This window comes from Arvicola amphibius, chromosome 5, assembly GCF_903992535.2.
Source record: "Arvicola amphibius chromosome 5, mArvAmp1.2, whole genome shotgun sequence".
Lineage (NCBI taxonomy): Eukaryota > Metazoa > Chordata > Mammalia > Rodentia > Cricetidae > Arvicola > Arvicola amphibius.
In genome coordinates, this window is record NC_052051.1 from 40,576,134 (window position 1) to 40,598,204 (window position 22,071).

Sequence of the window (22,071 nt, forward strand, 5' to 3'; positions counted from 1 at the left end):
GTCCCACCCCCATGGTGTGACTGTCCTCCCCGCAGTGTGACTGTCCTCCCTGCTATGTGACTGTCCATTCCATGTTGTGACTGTTCTCCCCGTGGTGTGACTGTCCTCTCCGTGGTGTGACTGTCCTCCCCGTGGTGTGACTGTCCTCCCTGTGGTGACTGTCCTCCCTGCAGTGTGACTGTCCTCCCTGTGGTGTGATTGTCCTCCCTGTGGTGTGACTGTCCTCCCTGCGGTGTGACTGTCCTTTCCATGGTGTGACTGTCCTCCCTGCGGTGTGACTGTCCTTTCCATGGTGTGACTGTCCTCCCTGCGGTGTGACTGTCCTTTCCATGGTGTGACTGTCCTCCCCATGGTGTGACTGTCCTCCCTGTGGTATGACTGTCCCCCTCCCGTGGTGTGACTGTCTTCCCTGCAGCAGTGTGACTGTCCTCCCTGCGGTGTGACTGTCCTTTCCATGGTGTGACTGTCCTTTCCATGGTATGACTGTCCTCCCTGTGGTGTGACTATCCTCCCTGCGTTGTGACTGTCCTCTCCATGGTGTGACTATCCTCTCTGTAGTGTGACTGTCCTCCCTGAGGTGGCACAAGTTAAAAAATGAGACACAACACATAAATCATCACATCATGGTATAAAATTAGCAAGTACCTATCAACTTACTTTTTCTTGCTGTCCTTCTTGGCGGACTTTTCCAAGGCTGCTCTCCTCCTCAGGTAGTCATTCTGAATCTCGTTGTACTTGGTGGTGTGCTCCTTGAGGAGCTCGGCAGTTTTCTTGTGGTGTCTCTTGACCAGGTCTTTCATTTCCTTGTAGTGCTTCTTTTGAAGTTTCACGAACGATTTCTGTTGCTTGAGCTCTTCGATGGTCTGCGCCTCTACTTCTGCAACAGACGAGGGCATGAGAGCTGAGTGACAGAGCAGGCAGAAAGTCCAGAGGAAGGGGACGGGCATCCTGTTCAGAGAGGAGCAGCCCACCGCTGCCAGAGCAGCTGGAGGGCACAGCTAGATGTCAGACTAGGGGTCCACTGCTCCGTCTCACTGGTTTAGCAAGGTGAGACCAAACGTTGCAGAGACCCAGTTCCTTCATCTGTAGTTTTAAGTTTGGTTTCCCTAGATATAGAGTCTAGGATAGGGATTCTGGCGCCTGCGACTAACTGAGGGAGGGGACGGGATGGGGGTGGGGGCAGAGAGAAGTCGAGCAGCAGTGGAAAAAACTGAGCAAGGCACAGCAGCTCCCGTGTGCTTCTGAATAATCCCCCAGGGGAACCACAAGTGTGCACTGGCATACCAGGGCTGGTCTTCTCATGAATAAAGAAGGCCAGCTTCTTGCAAATTTGGGACACTCAGAAGCGGGGGCACAACTTTCTAGGGGTGACCTCCCTTTGGAGAGAGGGCAGATTTGCAGAGAAGTACAAGCTGACCAGCCTAGCTTCACTACAGCTGGGAACAGAGGAAGAGAGAGCAGGCCTCCTGCTTCATCCGTTTTACGGATGATGACACTGCCATTAGTTCACAAGGCTGGTCTGGTGGTGAGATACAAAACATTCATGGAAAGTGTTGAGAAGCTTTTGGTACCATGACTGTGGAGGCCTAGCAAATAATCACACAGGTTCAGCATCTCTCAGGGGACACACTGACAGGAGACACACCACAGGTTTCTCCCAATATCTCAGTGGGTATGGTAGTGGAGTGTATCAAGAAGGTGTCCTTTCATTTTCACCAAGGCTCCAGCAGGGCTAGTGGTCACCTGTACGACTGCAGTGTTTTATTCAATGTTGAGGAAAAAGGTCAACGTGACAAAGCCTGGCCATAAACCATTCTGTATTTCATACCCACACTTCATCTCCTCTATGACGTGCATTTTCAAAATGCATTATCACTTCTGAAATCAAGATTCCACACTCGTTTCCCTATTGCTTTTCCTAGTAGTATAAGAACGGGGATAGGGGAGGCCTTTCAATGTATGGTGTCTGAATTTCAATGAATTATTATTTATTTGGAGCCAGATTAAGTCAGAATGCATATGTTTCCATTTCTTGATAGGAAGTTCCTGTTTTGGAACAATAATGACAAAGATACAATATATTTAGAACTATCAAGCCGTTCAAAAATGATGTATGCCACCAATCACAACAAACCTGAATAGAAAACTAAACGGATTGCACATAAACAGGAGAACTGGAACGGTAATTTCTGTTGCTAAATACCAGGGCTTTTAAAGCTGAAGGAGCATTTTCTGCTCTTATCATGCATCTGCCCTGACAGCTAATTTTTCTTCCTTTTAAAGAAAGAAGCTGAAGAGAGAACTAGGTACATTTATTTAACGGTTTCCCTCAGGCTCAAACCAAGTCCTGGTGGTGGCAAAATAAGCGCCAGCATTAAGAATTTATAGTCCTGAGGAATTGTCACATTTCCTGGTAACCAACTCCACTTCACTTTTTAAAAGAAATGGTTTCTGGACATCAGCCGTGGACAGTTTAGAAATGGGACTTCCCTGCTCTAGAAATTGCCTTTGAAAAAGTCTCCGGGCAAAAGGCTATCCCTTGGAATATCCCCAGGCCTAAGAGTAATGTCCATTTGCACAACTGGGTGAGCTGCCCAGAGCTGGCTATAGTCAGGGTGGGGGTGCAGCCCCACCGCCTCTGTGTATCTATTTATATGTCTTTAGATAACACTCCAGCATCTTATTTCCTGCATCGGTGTTGTCTAATACATCAGTGTTGCTTCTCACAGAACTCTTTTAAAATATGCTTTGTGGTCTTCTAAGTTTCTTACAATTTTTCCAGGCATGCTTTATATATTTTGATGAAATAGAACTGTGTGCATGAAATGCAGATATCCAAAGTCCCCAGTCCTTTTTTTTCTTTTTTAAAGTTCACATGCCTCAGTGACTGACCATCACCAGGTAAAAACCAGAATACTGCCAGGACCCTAGACATCTTCTGGAACCTGCCTCCCTTCCCTTCCCCAAAGCATAATCTAAGCCTAGGTTTTCAATGGCGTGAATAATTTTGTCTGTCTGTCTTTGATCTTCAGGCAGATGAGATCAAGCTCTCTCACATCTTAGTCTTTTTCTCAGCACTACACCTTGGCTGTATGCCTTTAGGTGATCCAACCTGTTTGCAGAGTTACCCACCCCCATTCCACTCTGGGACTGCATCACAATGCACTTACTTGCCTCACTGTTGGCCGGCATCTGGTTCTTAGAAGAGGTTTTATTTTTAATGCATATGTTGCATACATTCTTGTTCTCTTTTATGCCAGATACTTGAAATGGTTTTAAGACTCCACTACATAATAAGTCCTAATTGTACTCAAGAAAGCTTAGGTCAATTTGAGTCCCTTTGCTTGATGATATGAACTAACCCAAGTTCATATCAAAGATCACAAACAGTGTGGGTTTCATGATTACAAACAGGCTGTATTCTGCATATGTGAAATATAACTTACTGTCAGAACTGTAGGGAGACACACATTCCTGTTAACTGGCTCTTGTAGCCAGGAGGAAACTATTATTTTTTTCTGAAACAGGAATCTTTAGAAACTATTATTTGTAGCCAATATGGTCTCATCTGCCAACTCTGGCCACTTCTCTGGGACTTTACATTAGACAATGTAACCAAACTCAGGCCAAATGTTACATTAGCCAATGTGACCAAACTCGGGCCAGATGTCTACAAACTTAAACAATGCAATGATGCTGTTTTCAGAGGTAAATGGCAATCTCCCCCCCCATCTAAACACCCACTGTACAATTCTCAGTTGCCACCTTCTGTGCAGAGGAAAGGCTAGCACTCACCTGTTAAGACACTCTGGACCAGGTCTTCTGTTTTGGCAGGCGCCTTAACAGAACCTGTAACCAAAAAGATCAAAGAATGGCTTTGATTTTCAAATTTATATCCCAATTTTAAAAAGAAATATTTGGACTTGGGGTGGTAGTTCAGTGGTAGAGCACTTGGCCCTTCTGGGTTTCATCTCCAGTATGGGGGAACTCTACCCTCTAATTCTAAGTCTCTTTAGAGACAATGACTAATTGTAGGAGAAAGCTATTTACAAAAAATTACTCTAAAACCTCATTAATTTGCAACTTGGACTCAATCCTACGTTGATGAGCAAATGTACATATTCCTCACATATTCCCTTGCAAATGGAGACATCCCTCCACATGCGTTTGAAATTTCAAAACCAGGAATTCAATCTCAGTAGAGCTACTGCCATCTTCTGGCAATATCAGGAATGACATGATTAAGGACAATGGGGACCAAAGAACCGAATTTTGCAGACAAGAACCATTATCAAACATCCAAACCACTGAGCAAAGTGTAACGGAAAATATGTTATGTATGCACCCCCAGGATGCCTCTTCCCACCCACCTCAGAGTATGAACCAAAATTTTCAGATGGAAGTACTCTGATTTAGTGCCCCCATTTTACCAGGATGGGACATGTCAACATCAGAACCTCAGTCTGTTCACAGAAAAACATCGAGGCAGCTTGATGTGAGAGACATTTAAAAAATAATTGACCAGAATTCCTCAACACTGTAAGGGCATGAGAAAGAAGAGCTAGGAGCTATTATGGAGAGAAGGCGACCAAGGATACACGCTGAGCAAGTGCAGCGTGGGACCCCAAACGTGAATCTGCCATAATAAATGGACACTGGCGTGAGGAAGGCCGAGTCCACACAAGGCTCGACTGTCATGAGGGTTTAGTGTGATCTTGTTCAAGGCTGACTTTAGGGGAAGAGGAGAATTGTGCCACACATTTTGTATAATTTATTAAAAAATGTTTTCTGTAAGCCAAATGATTTCTAAGTATCACTTAAAAATTAAAATGGTAAAATGTTAAATTCTCTTTTATTCCCAGCAGCAATAAACTGTAGTTGAGAAGCACTGCCAATGTCCGCATGTGGCAAAAAATAACCGTTCGAAAATGACGCTTCCTGGCTACGGTGAACTCTCCGATTACTGGCTTCACTGACTTCTTACAAGCCGTCTTTCAGCTCATTCTTGTTTGATACAAATGAAGTAGGGGTTGTATTTCTAATCTAGTAGCCTTGCACACCAATGAGAAGATGAGAACTTCACCAATGCCATGTCTCACCATGACAGAGAAGGAAAAGGGCACAAAGTCACACTCTTACTAAGGAAATTCTTTCCCCTCCTATTTTATTAACTGACTCAACTAGATGGATCATATGATCATATGCATGCTGCTCCTTAGCACCAGGTGACTGCAGAAGATGTGTGAAGCTGAGCCCTCTCTCAGGAAGGCCAGTCTGTTAAGAGAAACATACACACAAACCCCCACCTCCTGCGCCTCTCTCTCTCTCTAATTCTCTCTCTCTTTCTCTCTCTCTCTTTCTCTCTCCACACACACTATACACACTCACATATCACTTTAACATAACACACACACACACACACACACACACACACTCATACACACGCATTCACTCACATTAACCAGAGTGAGATGGAATGCCATCGTGAGTTGCACTGAAATGCTAGAATTTCTCTGAGAAATGAGACAACTGAGTGTAGCCTTGGATGAAGAGCAGAAACTAATAGCAAGTGCTTTAGTTGTTCCGGGTACTGTGTCTGACCTGGCTTTCCCTTCACAGGCATTGTGCCCTTCAAGAAACTTCTTCATCACCTCCCTAATGAGACAACAACAGAACACACCCTGTGGAGGACTGGGAGGATGATGAAATGACCTAACCTATATGCATGGCCTCCAGACAGCCTTGAGTCGGAGGAAGACATTGAAGGTTCCTGGAAAGTCAGTTGTTGGCAGAGACTTGAAGCAGAAGGGTGCATGTGCTTCAGTGGCATAGTTGCAAGCGGCTTGAAGAATGCAACTTACAATGCAACAAATGCAACAAACACAACTCTATCAGTGGGTGGGTCAGAATTCACCCCCAAAGAACAGCCCACGACACAGGTGGATTCAGCAGAGCCAGGAGACAACCTGGGAGGCCCTGGGACATTCATCCGTGCATCCTGCTGCCCACCCACTCATGTCACGCGAGGGCATGCATTCTTTCCTCAGAGCCTAGCTTTCTGCAGAGGCCCCAGAACCTGAAGTCTGGAGATCTAGAAAATAGCACTGTCCCCACTGTTTACCTGGAGCTGGCTGGCTGTGTGGAGCCTGAGAAGGTGGTTTGGGGGTAAGGGATGTTGTGTGATTCACCCCATTTTCTGCGGGCGTTGTCCTGGCTTCACTCGGTGCCTCTGATGACGTTTCCCCAGGTTCAGCCTAAAATCACAAACGCCTTTTAATTTTGTTTCAAATCATTTTTATTGTCTTCCTACACCAATAAGGCTACCCATTATGACATTCTCATAATTCATTTGGAGTCTGAAACATCAAATGGAAACTGCCCTGGAAAGCAAGATTAACTCAGCATAGTGTGGAATCACAAAGTAGCAGGTTAATTGCCCAAAAGGGCTCTGGTTTTTACTCCAACTTGCCCATGCTCTTGGAGAGAGCCTTCCCACAAGGCCTCTGGATCTGATCAGGTGGTGTGTTTCCATCAAACGAGAGAGTAGCAAACATGATGCACACAAATGACCACAGAGACACGAATCTGACCAGTCCTTAGCAGACCCCTGCTATAGCGGGGAGATGAGGGTTGCTGCCGAAGGACAACTAAGCACTTCTGGCTGGGATGTCCTGAGACAGACAGCCGTAGCTGAATTGATGTGAGCCTGGTCCAGGGTGGGGGAGCTGGGATGCTGAATAAGTCACATGGGAGGAGACAGCAAGCATTTCGTTTCATGCCATCAGCTTCCATGCCCCAGCAAGAACTGATTTAGTGGGTTCGTGAGCATGGATTTTGGAGCCAGATATGCTCAGATTCGAATCCAGTATGCCATTAACATGTCACCTAGCTCTCTGTGCTCTTTCCCCATCTTTAGCCATGATGAATTTCAGGTCATAGTATTGTCTTTCTTATAAGATTTCTTCCAGAACCAAAACGGTCAATGTTTGTTAAGTACCTAGAACACTTTCTGGTACAAGTTAAATAAACACGTGAAACAGTTAAGACCATGCGACATTACCAATGCTTGATAATAAATATCAAGACTCATGAGCCCTTCGTTCTAGTCACTCCAGCAGCTATGTTCTATTCAAAGCAAACGGTTGATAGATGTCTGCTGAATCAGTGCCGATTCTTATAAAATAATTGTCTATATAATTTCACAGTATTTCAGCCACGCTTTCCAACATTCCAAGTGCCAGCTATTTTAGACTCGCTCTCCATGTCTGCCGCAAGTTTTATCCGTGACCACTTTATCCTAGCATTTTGCTATGTAGTGCATTTTCAAGGTACAGTAGGAATGTTTTCTTCCATGGGTCATCTGGACCCCAACACTGTGACATTTGGGCATGTAATTACAAATAGCAGACTGGCAATTTGACCAAAGGAAGACAGAAATATTGATGGTAGCACTGATTCATATTCTCTTCTCCACCTGCTTTTCATTTCTGAAACAATGCCTAACTCTGGAGCTGTGGATGGCCTTGAACTCACGGTCTTCCTCCTATGGCCTCAGAGCTGGCTTTCAATCAGTCCCCCAATGCATCCTTAACTTAACGAACAGCCCTGTTCATTGATTAGGTCTCTTCAGTGTAGCTGGTCTCCCTGGGATGGGTGGGAAAAAAATAAGCCCTGGTACCAGGCCAGGCATCATGTAGGAGAGACAGGAGCCTAGCCACATAACCTAGAAGCATTAGGTCTCACTATTGTGAAATTATATCTCTAACTGGTAAGCTCTGGTATGATCACATTTAGTTAGCATCCATCAAGAAAACTCTCCCTAGAGTCATATGCCAAGAGGGATGATGGTATGTTCTTTGTTCAACCCAACACTGCAAATGAGAGCCTCTTGCATGCAGTATATGGGTGGGGTTTTGTCCTGTCATTTCAACTGTATTTTAACAAATAAAGCTTGCCTGGGGATCTGGAGAGCAAAACAGCCAGCCACTGGCTCTTACCTCGACCTCAGTCCGAAATGGCGATCCTGCCTCCAGGAATCTCGGAACGAGACTGAGGCTAAGAGCTGTCTCCTCCTGTTTTGTAATCCTCTCGAGTTCTGGGATTAAGGGTGTGCACCACTACCACCTGGTTTCTATGGCAAACTAGTGTGGCTACTGGGATTAAAGGTGTGTGTTACTGTGGCTACTGCAATTAAGGGCGTGTGCCATCATGCTGGTGTGTAAGGTTGGTGCTGGTGTGGCTGTTTTACTTCTCTGATCTTCAGGCAAGCTTTATTTATGAGACTACAAATGGAATGCCACTACAGGGTTTCCTTTCTGTTTGTTTTGCTTTTGTTTTGGCTTGTTCAATGTCGCCATGATTTTTCCATGTAGGACACATTATACACAGAGAATGGTTTTCATGATTTTCTTGAAAAACAAAAACAAAACAACAATGACCCCTCCCCCCCGCCCCTGCCTGAGTTAATGACATGGAGCCTTGGGAAGGAAAAGGGAAGCCATACCTGAAGCCCCAGAAAGCTCTTATAGGTAGGACAGACCCTGCTCAGTTTCCACCTGTAGCTGCCAGGTTTTGAGGAAGGATGGAAAATGAAATCTTCATGTGAGCTCCCACATTCTCGAATGACCAAAAGGTCAAGGAGCACCTTCAGGCTGCATTAGCCCCAGAGCAGACTTCTGCACCCCATGACTGGAGGAGCAGAGTTTGCCTGGAACCCCGAAGCCAGAATGCTGTGTGCTGGAAAGGCCCTGAGCCAAAGTCCAACAAACATGGTTAAGGCTCCTTGTGTTGTCAGACTGGCCAGGGCCTCTTAGGATTTTTTCTGGAGACGGATGTCACGCGTTAGCGCGCAGCCACAATGGCAAACAACAGACTGCTGTGGACCGGGTTGCCAAGGGTGTGTGAAGGGGCCCAGCTGACAGTTTCCCTATGGGAAACTGGTAACAGAAGTAGCTGAAGGCTCAGTAGCCTGGACACTGCTGTCCACTGGCTTCCTCTCAGCTGCCCAGGTGGGCCTTGCTTTCATCCCCATGACAAAGCAATCAAAGGTTCTGAAAGTCTGCACTGAAATCTATTCACAGGGAGCCAGAGGTCAGACAGGTTCCCCTAGAACTTGTGATAGTTCAAAGTCTAAATATTTTAAATAGCAGGCTATTTAAATTATATGAGTCTATTCTGTGGTCTATGATAATGGCAATTCCAGGAAGCATTAATATAATAATAAGTTATAGCTAGATAGAGACACATAAGCCGGCGAACGTTGTTGCCAAAGAACTCAGCCTGTCGCACTAAATCAGCATTGACATAGAAAAGCAAAGAAATAAAATGGTTAAATAACTACGGTTGTGAAATACTAAATTTAACTTTTTGATATGATTGGAACGTCAAGTCATTCCTACCAGACTGGCATGTGAGATTAAATGCAAAAGCCAAATTCTGTGTCCAACTCAAAGAAATCAATGCTTTTGATTGCATTTCTCCCGAGGCCACGCCATAATGGTTGCTTTTATGTGTTTCAACAAAACAAGCACAGAATCCTTTCCCAAGGCGCTGGACATAATGCCAGAGATAAAGGCACCCAAAATATGTTTTTGTAAACATAATTGAAAGACCACTGGAATCCAATTACATGAATTTCAGTGAAGGAAGGTTCATTAAAATGGGACTTCAGTTGCATTTACTAGATTTTTGCTTTTAGCCTCTGCCCCCTAGTGGTCATATGGGTTATTGCTCTATGTTTTTCTTCAAAATGAGGCCAAAAAATGATTTTTAAAACCCAAGATCTCATATTTAAAAATTACATCTTTCCAAGAATTAAAATGAACATAAATCCATTGAAAATATACCACATGTGAGTCAGCGAGTGGATAACTTAACAACCGTTCTTGCAGATCTTGGTAAAGGGAACTTGCATGGCACACTGTACAAATGCAAAAAGATTTCCATCCTGGATGCGTTAATTTTGACTTTGATAATCAAGCATCAGAGAGTACACATCTTAAGAATTCTGTTGCGTGTTTAACATGAAAGCAAAATGCCTTTCAGCTATCAGATGTGGCTGAGTTACTCGGGGTATCAGAGGACCTCGGTTTTCCTGAGTCCTGGGCTAGTGAGATAGCTTGGTGCTCCCCAGCAAGCTTGATGACCTAAGCTGGATTCCTGGGACCCTCATGGTGGGAGCAGGGAACAAAATCCGAGAAGTTCCCTGAATCTACCATATGTGCGGTGTCACACTCATGTATGCAAACCCACCCCACTAATAAATAAAAAAAAAAAAACAGATGTAAAATTAATTGCAATATGCTATCCCTTCAACGTGCCTGGTTCATATGGCAGTGCATTGACTTGGATTCTGGTGGATAAGGGGTGAGGTTAGCCACGTTCCCAGAATTACATGGAGACTTGTAATTTCAGGCTATAGAATCCAGTCTGCTGAGGACAAATATGGTTGCGGCTGCAGCTTTGTTGGAGACAGCATTTCACCCAAAACAGCTTTTCAAAACACATAGGTAATTTGTACCTAATTTTTCCAATAGCCCAATTACCTTAGCTATTGTCCTGTTCCTAAGAAGGTCAGACTCGGTCCTGAAAGCCACATCCTGACTGTGCATTACCGCATGCTTAGGAGTGACACACACTGCCTTTGCAGCCTGAATTTGAAATGCACTGGAAATAAGACAGAGTGACCTCTACGTAAGAAAATGAAAATTAGGGCTCAACAGTGCACTGACAAAAGAGCATTAACTTTATGATTCTTTCAACTTTTATGTGTGTTTGAAAATTTTTGAATAGTCTAGCAGGACTAGCAAGAGCTGAAGTCTTTAAGTAGCAGGATGAATTTATCTTCCGTCTTCTGGATTTTTTTTAACAATATTTATTCATTTATTTGTTTACTTAGCATGCATGAATATTGTTCCATCGGGTATGGATATGTACCATATGTGTTCCCAGTGCCCTTAGAGGGCAGATGAGAACATTGGATCCCATGGAACTGGAGATTCAAATGGTTTTGAGTCTCTGTATGGATGCTGGGAACTGAACCTGGGTCCTTTGCAAGAGCAGCAAGTGTTTTTAACCACGGAACCATCTCCAGCTCCATTTTTCAAATGTCTTAAGGAATGAACACCTAATATGCAAAATTAGTTTGGTGTCTTCTGCAACCAACATCCAGCAAGTTCTTTCAGTAACTTGAAAGTAACTGGAATGCAATCTAAATGATTCTTTCATACATCAGGGCTGCACCATCATTTAAATAAATGCAGCAGGCCGGGCGGTGGTGGTGCACGCCTTTAATCCCAGCACTCGGGAGGCAGAGGCAGGCGGATCTCTGTGAGTTCGAGACCAGCCTGGTCTGCAAGAGCTAGCTCCAGAACAGGCTCTAAAGCTGCAGAGAAACCCTGTCTTGAAAAACAAAAAACAAAAAACAAAAAAAAAGAAGCAAATAAATGCAGCATTCCCACCAATTATTGAACCAGGAGTAACGACTGGAAATTCAGTGTGTGAACTGTTACGTCATTTTCTTCCCTCAGAAATGAGAAAGAAAGAATATGATTTTTCTCAGGGAACGTATATGTAAATAAATATCCATACAAATAAATATGTATATGTGATTCGATATAGAAACATTCCAGCATAGTAACTACATATAATATTAAAATAACATTTAACTGCAGGGCAGTGGTGGTGCATGCCTTTAGTCCCAGCACTCGGACGGCAAAGGTAGGCAGATCTCTGTGAGTTCGAGGCCAGCTGATCTACAAGAGCTAGTTTCAGGACAGCTAGGGCTGTTATACAGAGAAACCCTGTCTCAAAAAAACAAAAATAAATAAATAAATAAATAAACAAACAAGCAAATAAATAAATAGTAAAAATAACATTCAACTAATTAATTAATTAATGAGTGAAGGAATAAGTCCACATTCAGTTGGTACGTAGACAGTAGGTACACTTCATGGGCCAAGTCCTGAAACTACAGTACCACCTAACTCTTATGCTGAAATCAGAAAAAATGTATTTGAAAGAATGAATGGATAAATCCACAGAAGCAAGCAATGATGCAGATTCTCTTTGTACATTAGAAATGCAGAATTTTATGACCTGCACAAGATTTAATGAATTGGCATTAAATCGTGGTTTTTATGCACATTAACATTTGAGCGCTCTACCCTAGAGCCAGGTGAAAGCCTTCACTCATTGAGAGCCATGCTTTTTCAATCCTTCATCGGCATGGCCGATGATTCCAGCATTGTAGGAGGATGAACCCAAAGCCCTGAATTATAATCCACTGAAAATTTTCAATACCAATGTAGAGATTTGTGAAAACACCTTGGACAAACCAATGATTGTTTTGCTTAAGTTCCCTTGGCTATGCGAACGTCTCATGAGGTCTTATTTAGAAGACCATAGTTCTTTCATGAAGCAAGTCACTCAACAATTTCAAGCAATTGTTTCCTCCTCTTAAAAATTATGATTGCTCTAGGGCATTCAAAGAAAGTGGCTTGCACCTGTTAAAGCTAAGAAGCACAGAGATGAAGAGGAAGGTATTGTTTTTTTTTCAAGAAAATCTTTTATTGACTCTTTGAAAATTTCCTCACAATGCATTTTGCCACATTCATACTCACCCCCAATCACACCTTCCCCTTCCTAACCACCCAACTTTCTGTCTTCATGTTTCTAAAACCCAGTAAGTCCAATTTGTGTGTCCTTGTACTCTTGAGTGTGGCACCATCTAATGGAGCTAGGCGGATCCACCAGGGACCAAACCCTTAGAAATAACTGAGCGCCCCTCCCCTAATAATTACTTGCCAACCCACCTCCCACCTCTATGCTGGGGTTCTGCCTGCCTTGAGCTTTCAAAAGTCTTGTTCACACTGTCCTAACAGCTATGCTGGCTCTTGTACTGGTGCCAGGCTGTCTAGGAGACTACGAAGAACCCTTTCTTGCTAACGGTTTCTAGAATATTACAGTTTTGTTATGAGATGGGTGTGGTATAAATATCTCTTACTCGAAGTAGGCTCCACAGGCCAGAAGATCCTGTCAATGAAGCTTATTAAAGAGGCCAAGCTTCCTGGCCTACACCTAAATCCACCGAACCAGGCTCAGCATGTTATCGTCATATCCCGATCTGGACGCAAATTTTGGAAACATTCTGGCATAGATGAGCTGGTGTGAGGTCTGATTACCTGTGTTTCAATCCCAATTTGTTTGCTTACAAATTCTGTGGCCCTGGGCAAGAAATTTACCCCCCCCGAGTGCCTACATCCCCTCATTTGCTAAAAGGGGGCACTATGAACTTTATGGATATTTTAAGGCATAAGTGGATCTGGTAGCTCATGTCTGCAGTCTTAGTTACTTAGGAGCTGAGGTGAGCTCACGACCTGTCCAGGGTACATAATGAGTCCAAGGCCATCCCAAGCAATTAAAACAGCTTAGGATATAGCTCAATGGTAGAATATTTGTTCAATCAAAACGCCCCATATGTTACTACATTAGAAGGCCCAATACCCTGCCAGGTCCATGGAAAACATGGTGCTTATTCCATTTTCCTCTGGTCCTCTGCTAGGCTGATACGATCACTGTAGAGACAGGAAAAATCCAAAAGAAGCAGCAGTCCTGCCTGCCACCCCACCCCCACCTGTCCGATCCTACCTTCTCGGTGTCTGGCCTAGGGCCCGAGATACTGAGTACAGTTAGAGCCTACCTCCTAATGGCTCCTGGCAGCTCATCCCCTGTGGCCAGTCTCAGGGAGAACTCTAACCTATTCCTTTCCATGGGTGTGGTTCTTTCTCTCTCTGGGAATTTGCCTGTTGTGATTTTGTCTATACTGTATAACACTTATTAAGTTTTCCATCAGACTCAGTGGGTAAAGACAGCTGTCACAATGCCTAAGACCTCAGTTTAAACCCTAGACTCCATCCACATGGTAGAAAGAGAAACGACTCCCACAAACTGAACTGAGTCTGCCAGCATTCTGTAGGTCATGGATATGCTCACACATAAGATGTAAATAGTAATAATAATAAACATTTTTATGTTCTTGCTGGTCTGATAAATACTTTCACCCCGTGCCTTGGGCACACCATTCTCAGCATGACAACCTTCTCAGATATCTTATTTTGACACTTAAGGTCTTTTTGGAAAATTTTCTCATTGATACATCGAGCATTCACATTTTCCCTTCATTTTTTATATTTTAAAAAAAGAAAACAAAAAGAGTTGCTGATATTTTATTTGGCATCTTTGTAATTACATTAAAGTGTCTGGCTTTGAACTTTTATTAAATTTGCAAACAAATGCACCCATAGACAGCATGCTAGCTCAATCTGTATCAATGGCTAACAGTACTTCTATATTACTTAAGAGGATCTTTTGTTGTTGTTTATATCTTAAATTTCATTTGACTTTTAGAGAAATACAGATAAGTGCTATAAATCCATTCCTAGGATTGAGATTATCTTTTTATTCTGCTACATTGATGACCAACAATCTGAACAGTGATTTTTTTGGGGGGAAATATGTTTTTTATTTATTTTTAAAATAATTTTATTTTACCTACCAATCCCAATTACCTCTCCCTCCATCCTCTCACTCCTCCCACCTTCTCCCCACACCACCACCCCCTGTCCCACATCCATTCCTCAGAGAAGGTGAGGATTCCCATGGGTAATCAACAAAGTCTGTCCTACCACTCGAGGCTGGACCAAGGTCCTCCCCCATGTATCTAGGCTGAACAAGGTATCCCTCCATAGGGAATGGGCTCCAAAGAGCCAGGCCATGCACTAGTGATAAATACTGGTTCCACTGTTAGTAGCCCCACAAACTGCCCAGGACACACAACCCACATTTAGATGGCTTAGTTCAATCTTATGCTGATTCCCCAGCTGTCAGTCTGGGGTCAGTGAGCTCCCACTAGCTTGGGTCAGCTGTTTCTGTGGGAATCACCATCATGGTGTTTGTCCCTTTGCTCATAATATTGCTCCTTCCTCTCAATGACTGAACTCCAGGAGTTCGGCCCAGTGCTTAGCTGTGGATCTCTGCAACTGCTTCCATCAGACACTGGATGAAGGTTCTATGATGACAATTGAGGTGGTCATCAATCTGATCATAGGAAAAGGGCAGTTTAGGTACTCTCTCCACTATTGCTTAGATTCTTAGCTGGGGTCATCCTTGTGGTTTCCTGGGGGTTTCCTAGTGCCTGGTTTCTCATTAACCCCACAATGGCTCCTTCTTTCAAGCTATCTCTTTCCTTGCTCTCCCTCTATGTCCTTTACATAATTTGATCTTCCCCCAACTCCTCATGCTAAACAGTAATTTTTTAAAGTGATAAAGATACTCAGGGACACATCAGGTAGGGAGATGGAGAGTTTGGGACCAGCCTGGGCTATTCAGAGATGTCCTGCCTCCCCACAAAAAAAGGGGGGGGGAAGGAAAGGAAAACCAAAACCAAGGAGAAGAAAAGAAGACATGAAAGCAAATGCAGCCAATCTCTAGGTGATCTTCTAATATCCTATCATAATCCACCTATTACATAAATATAAATATTACATTAGTAAGAATATAAACCGAATAATGGTTTTTTCATATGAATGGATGTTATTTTATTATATTTTATTATTATCCCCTAGGATCCTATTTATTTTCTAATGAAAAACAGAAAGGAGGTGGATTCAGATGGGAGGGTGGGGAGGAACTGGAGAAGTAGAGGAAGGGGAAACCATAATCAGGATATGTTATGTGAGAAAAATATCTATTTTTTAATAAAAAGAACAAAATGTATAAACAAACAAATAAATAAATCTTCTTAGCATCCTATGGAGCCTTCACTAAAATATTCTAGGCATACACAAAGCCTTATCAAATATGAAAAAAGCAAAATAATTTTTAATTTCTGATCAGATCATGGAGCAATAAAACTCGAAACAAGTTGTAAGAGAAACCACAGAAGCTGCAAAAATACACAGAGACTAAACTGTACATTCAAAAATAAGGGAAGAAGTTAAAAATGTTTTAGCATCAAATAAAAATGACAACACAATTTATGAGAACCCTCATGATACCACCAAGACAGTCCTAAGAGAAAAATGTATAGCTATGAGTGCTTACCCAGCTGTGACCCCTGCAATCTGCAACAACGACCCAGATCCGGCATGTGTGTGAGCACACACACGTCATAATGCCCATGTGGAATTCAATTTGTGGCAATTCGTTCTCTCTTTCCACCGTGTGTGTGTGTGTGTGTGTGTGTGTGTGTGTGTGTGTGTGTGTCTCAGGGATTGAACTCAGGTCATCAGGCTTTGTGGCAGGCACCCTTACCCACCGAGCCTCTCACCAGCCCTTCCTAAGTATTTTGTGTATTATAAGAAATCACAAATCACTTGGAAAATCATGCATTTTAAATTAAATCAAAAGAAGATACTAAATGATGTAGTGACTATTGCTTTTCAGTGATTTAATGGCTAAATCATCAGAGAGTCACCTAGAAACACCCAAAACAACAAGATGTGTACAACTTATTACAACCATGGGATAAGGCACGGGTGTTATCTAAGGAATGCCAAAAGGGAAAGAAATGTGGATATTTTGCTGACTCATCTACAGTTTTGTGACTTTCGGCTGAATTCCGTGTGTGCCATGTCTTTGAGGTGCGATGTTACATAGCCCATGCCAGCCAGGAGATGTGTAACACAAGTTAAAATCATGCATTAAGATGGGAGCCCTTTCTCACCTCCTTCTTGACTTCCTCTTCATCCTCCAGCGTCAATGCAGCCAGCTGCTTTGCTCTCTGCTCCATCAGGTTGACATACCGGATTGGGTTTGACAGAGCTTCGATCACATCTAAGCAGGGAGGAGAATTCTAGGTCAAGATTTCAGCAGGAGTGGACTATCCGTCATCCATCCAAGGAAGCATTCATGCACATAACCCACCATCCATTCATGCATTCATTCATCACCGACCTACCCACTCACTGATGCAGCATTATTGATTCCTCCACCAACCCCTGGAACTCCCCACTCAGATATGCCCCAGTTTGAAAATACACAAGGGTCAGGACTTTTCTAAAACTTCAGGAGAAATCAGAGTCACTGGGTTCTGAGAGTCAAATGATTTGCATTTCAAGTTACAATCCCCACGACGTGGTGCTCTCTCTAGCTTCCTTTTGAAGATTTGGTCTACTCCAGCAATGGCCTCCATACTTATTTGGTTAAAAGTGTGTATCATAAGTGGAGACATCATGTAAAGCCTGCCTTCCATCTATAGGAGTAACCAATTTGGCAATTTGGGTCTCATCTGCACGGCAGTGGCAAGGCAGAGGGAATTACAGCCGCCACCCTGGGGCCAGAAACATATGTTCCAAGTTTGTCAGTCTCCACCAATGGCCAGTGTCTCACTCCTAGGACCCTTGATAATGAAAAACAAAACAAAACTAAAACAATATAAAACCAACAAAACATTTGAAAATGTGACTTTTGATTAAGTTAGTGCCTGCGAATTTGGGACTCCCATCTATAAACTCAATTAGAGATCTGTAACTCGCTGGAGGCAAATTCACTGTATAGACATAGAGGAACAATGGCAGACGTGGGCAGCATGGGTTGGGGAGTATTGGTCCCATGGGAAGTGGGGAATGTTGGTCCCACAGGATAAGACTACCCTCGTGTAAACAGACTAAGCCTTGGAATATTAGGATTTCCATCAAGAAATGTTTAACGTACACACAAAAGCTCAAACAACTGACTGCAAAGCATACACACAAAAGAAGTTGTGCTTATGAGGCTACAGTGTCCCACCCCGGCCCAGTTAGCCTTCCACCAGGTGGCGCTGTTTACCTGCATATGTGTCTGGCACATAGTCTTTGACTTCTATGTAGACAAAGACAGCAGGCAGCATCAGGGGCTGGTTCCTCTCATTCCGCAGGGAGACATAGTGATAGCCTGCAGAGTGACAATGACACTGAGTGTCACCTGTTTGCTTTACAGTGCTAGTGACATCCATTCCCACCTGTGGTGCAGGAAAAACAGTCCACTTCTTTCTCCTGTCAATCACACCGTTCCGAGTGATAAGGAAGTACTTTCCTCAACAGGCTGGAAAGCATCACTGATTCTGTATCATCATCATCATCATCATCACCATCATCATCATCATCATTTCTGCTCTAACCATCATTATCATCATCATCATTTCTGCTCTAACCACATTTTTACCTGCAGATTGTGTATCCCAGTCTGAATTACTGGTCCAAATGTGCCCTCTACAATAAGTCGTACTTGATGTGATTTCGTGACCGGGGATCTGCTTTGTCCATAGGACATTAGTGTTTTGGGATCAGCCTAGTGTGAATGGCACATGTAGAGATTTTTAAAATATACTTTTAACATACTAGTGGGTTCTCTAAAAGAATCCCTAGGTTGGCTACCACCACCACTTCAGCCTGCACCCCAAAATGAATATACACGGGACAGAATCAAATCCAAATGGCATCCTGAAGTACAACTTTGCCACTGAGCTCAGGCTAACCAGCCACTCCTTATGCTGTAGCTGATGGGCTTTTTCTCCCATGAGCACAGGCTAGTCCAACCAATCCCTATGCTATGACTGTTTCGCTTTGTCCCCTAGCTTCTCTTGTTAGAGGCTGAGTGATCATCCAGACTGAGCTTGGCCTTCCCAGTTCTCTAGTTTCCTGTCTGGTGAGGTGATCCTCACCCCCCAATTCCTCTAGGAAGCCTCCACTATTAGGTCTTTACCAGAAGAAAACTGATAAAAATGATCTCATATTGACCTTGTAGCCTCCAAAACTGTGAGCAAAATGAACTTCTTTGCTTTATAAAGCAGCCCGACTCAGGTATTTTCATTATAGCAATAAAAAAGACACGATTATACAGTGCTAACCCACAAGACTCATGATCAGGAACACAAATACTTGGAAGTGAGTTTTCAGACAGCTTGTTATGCATAAGAATTGTGGCCAAAGTTGATTTTTGCAACAATACACCATGAAAAAATGAAAATCTACCAGAATTATTTGAATAATTTCAAAGCCTCTGTAATGCAGCAACATCACAAAGGAGTAATACTGTGGAATATTATTAGTTTAAGATGTGCTACATTCACTTTTGCTGTGGAATGTTTGTTTAACAATGCAAAGATGTGTTGTATTCTTGTATGTTGCATTTGCTTAACTCTGTAAAGCTGTGCTACTCTGCCTGTCTAAAACACCTGATGGTCTGTCTAATAAAGAGCTGAATAACCAATAAGTAGGCAGGAGAAAGAAATAGGCAGGGCTGCCAGGCAGAGAGAAGAAATCCAGGGAAGAAAGTGAGGAGTGAGAAAAAGGAGAGAGGAGGATGCTAGGGGCCAGTGACCCAGCCACACAGCCAGCCACAGAGTAAGAAAGAAATAAAGATATAGAGAGTAAAGAAAGATAAAATAAAAAGTACAGAGGCAAAATGTAGTTAAAGAGAAACAGAATAAAGTAAGCTAGAAAAGCTGGCTAGAAACAAGCCAACCTAAGACTGGGCATTGACAAGTAAGAATAAGTCTCCATGCATTTATTTGGAAACTGAGTGGCGGGCCCCCAAAGAATAAAATAAAAACCAACTACAGAGCAACAAATCCTAAGTCATTCTTTAATGACAAAGTCTCTCACCACATACCTGGCCGAATAGCCTGCACAGGCAAGATCCGGTGGCCAATAAATTTACCTCCTTCTTCATATGCTGCTATCCTCAGACAGGCCAGAGAAGGCAAAACTACCTGTGGGCACATAAATGATGCTGGTTATAAGAGTAAGCAAATCGCAGAAAGAACTACAAAAGTATTGGAGAACCTGACTCTGCCTTTCCCAAACCAGGTATCTACTCATCTAATCTCAGTAAAAAGTTAAACTGCCTCTATGTGAGGTAAGGAAAGCCATGAAGAGAAACATGTGGGTGGTGTGGGAGGTCCTCCTTTTTATGTGTTGCTCTTATTGATCAATGAATAAAGGACTGCTTTGAGCCTATAGCAGGGCAGAACTTAGCTAAACAGGGAAAACTAAGCTGGATGCTGGGAGAAAGAATGGCGGAGTCAGGGAGCCACCATGGAGCCACAGCCAGAGTCAGACATGCCAAAACTTTGCTGGTAAACCACTGCTACGTGGTGATACACAGATTAATGGAGATGGGTTAAATTAAAATGTAAGAGCCAGCCGATAAGAAGTTAGAGCTAATAGGCCAAGAAGGGTTGAAAATAATATGGTTTTTCTGAGTGGTTATTTCATGGCTGGACAGCTGAGACAAACAAGTGACCCTTCCCCCAACAATTTGGGTGTACCACCATGCTTTTGAGACCATTCGAGCCAAAGGGTACTTTCTTTTTACATGCACATCTTCAATGAAGAAAGTTCCATGAACTCAGCTAGAGGTTTCACCATTGTGCAGATGAAGCTGCTTTGATATATTGAATCAAAACCTAAAATTAAGGGACTAGAGGTATGGTTTGGAGGTTAAGAATACTGATTGTTCTTGAAGAAGATACAGGTTTAGTTCCTTGAATACACATGGTGCTCTAGATATAACTCCAGTTCTAGGTGATCCACAACCCTCTTCTGTGGGCACCAGTAATGTAGTGGTGCACAGAGTTACATACAAGCTAGACATTCATATAATTAAATACAGATAAAATATTTAAAAAAGCAAAATTAAAGGTTTCATGATAACCTTCAGAATATAACTGCTTTATCTACTCACAACTACTGTGGTACAACCGTCTTGTACCCTGTAAAGATTTGTCACTTGTATTGGTTTAATAAAATGCTGATTGGCCAGTAGCCAGGCAGGAAGTATAGGTAGGGCAACCAGAATAGGAGAATTCTAGGAAAAGAAAAGGCTCAGTTTGCAGTTGTCATTCAGACACAGAGGAAGCAAGATGAGAATGCCTCACTGATTAAGGGTACCATGCCATGTGGTTAACACAGACAAGAATTAAGGGTTAAGATATAAGTGTTAGCTAAAAATATGCCTAAGCTATTGGTCAAACAGTGTTCTAATTAATATAATTTCTGTGTCTGGGTGGCTGGGAGACAAAGAGACAATCTCTACCTACATACAACCAAATAATTGCTTGTTTTTTTTCTGTTTAAGACACCCAGAAAACACCTGCCTCTTGCAGCAGACACCCACCTTTTTAAACACAATAGGTTCTTCCTCCCAGACAGGATTCACAGCGTTTCCCTGGGATGTCTTGGTTTTAAAAGCCTTTCTCCTTGTGTCCACAGGCAAACCAAACATATCCACCTCCACGTAAGTCCCAACCTTCTTATCAGAAAGAAACTGGCCTGAAATAATCTAGAAAAGAGCAGAAAGTCTTGACAGATGAGTAACAAAGAGTTAGGAGACAGCTTGACGGAGGCCAAATGTAGCCTACGAGTGTGAAATCCTATGCTAAATGAAATAAAAGCAAGGGTAGAACGACCATTCCTCTCCCACTTAACAAGTAGACAGAGGAGACTGAGAATGGAGAGGTTGGTGGTGTTTGGGTTAGAAATTAAACTCTCAAAGGGCTGTGTGACAAGACTTTCACTTGGCTTTGTTAAGGTCAGTCTGAAAAATGTATTTATGTTGAGTTTTGTACGTTTATTAGTCACACAATTATTCATGAAAACACAAATGAATGAGACTTTAAAAAGAAAAATTTGGGGTTTTATAATACTCTAGTTTCAACAGCGACACACTTCCAGAATCCATGGGGGAAGCTCTTTATAAAAATAGAACCCTCTCATGGTATTAAAATACTCCTTGACAGCTAAAAATTTGTGGTCACATCCATTTAAAAAACTGAATAAAAGGATTTGGAATTCACTTTTAGGATAAAATACATAGTTAATAAAGCAATCCTTTAGATTATTAAAATGAGTTTTACATCCCTGAATATTTGGGTAGATTAAAAAATATGTTGTGGTAACATGGAAGCTTTTGTTCAATATTTAATAATTAGAATTGGTGAGAACGAGGGGAAGGGAGATGGGAAGGCCTCTATATGGGTGCCGGGCTTCCCTGTGCATTTTTCAATGCGATGTTTGCCTCCAAAGAGACGAC

At 42.8% G+C, this 22,071-nt stretch overlaps 1 protein-coding gene across 3 annotated transcripts in view; it reads right to left on the reverse strand.

The window, feature by feature from the left end:
* Plcb1 (phospholipase C beta 1) overlaps positions 1–22,071 on the reverse strand; it is a 675,841-nt gene that overhangs the window by 111,074 nt on the left and 542,696 nt on the right. For all 3 annotated transcript variants that reach the window (XM_038329997.2, XM_038329999.1, XM_038329998.2), the window contains 7 exons: positions 21,157–21,321; positions 19,651–19,750; positions 17,827–17,931; positions 16,724–16,833; positions 6,122–6,254; positions 3,796–3,849; positions 658–877 (listed from right to left, as the gene is read on the reverse strand). In XM_038329997.2, the coding sequence (XP_038185925.1) occupies positions 658–877; positions 3,796–3,849; positions 6,122–6,254; positions 16,724–16,833; positions 17,827–17,931; positions 19,651–19,750; positions 21,157–21,321 (887 nt within the window). The remainder of the gene's footprint in view (positions 1–657; positions 878–3,795; positions 3,850–6,121; positions 6,255–16,723; positions 16,834–17,826; positions 17,932–19,650; positions 19,751–21,156; positions 21,322–22,071) is intronic.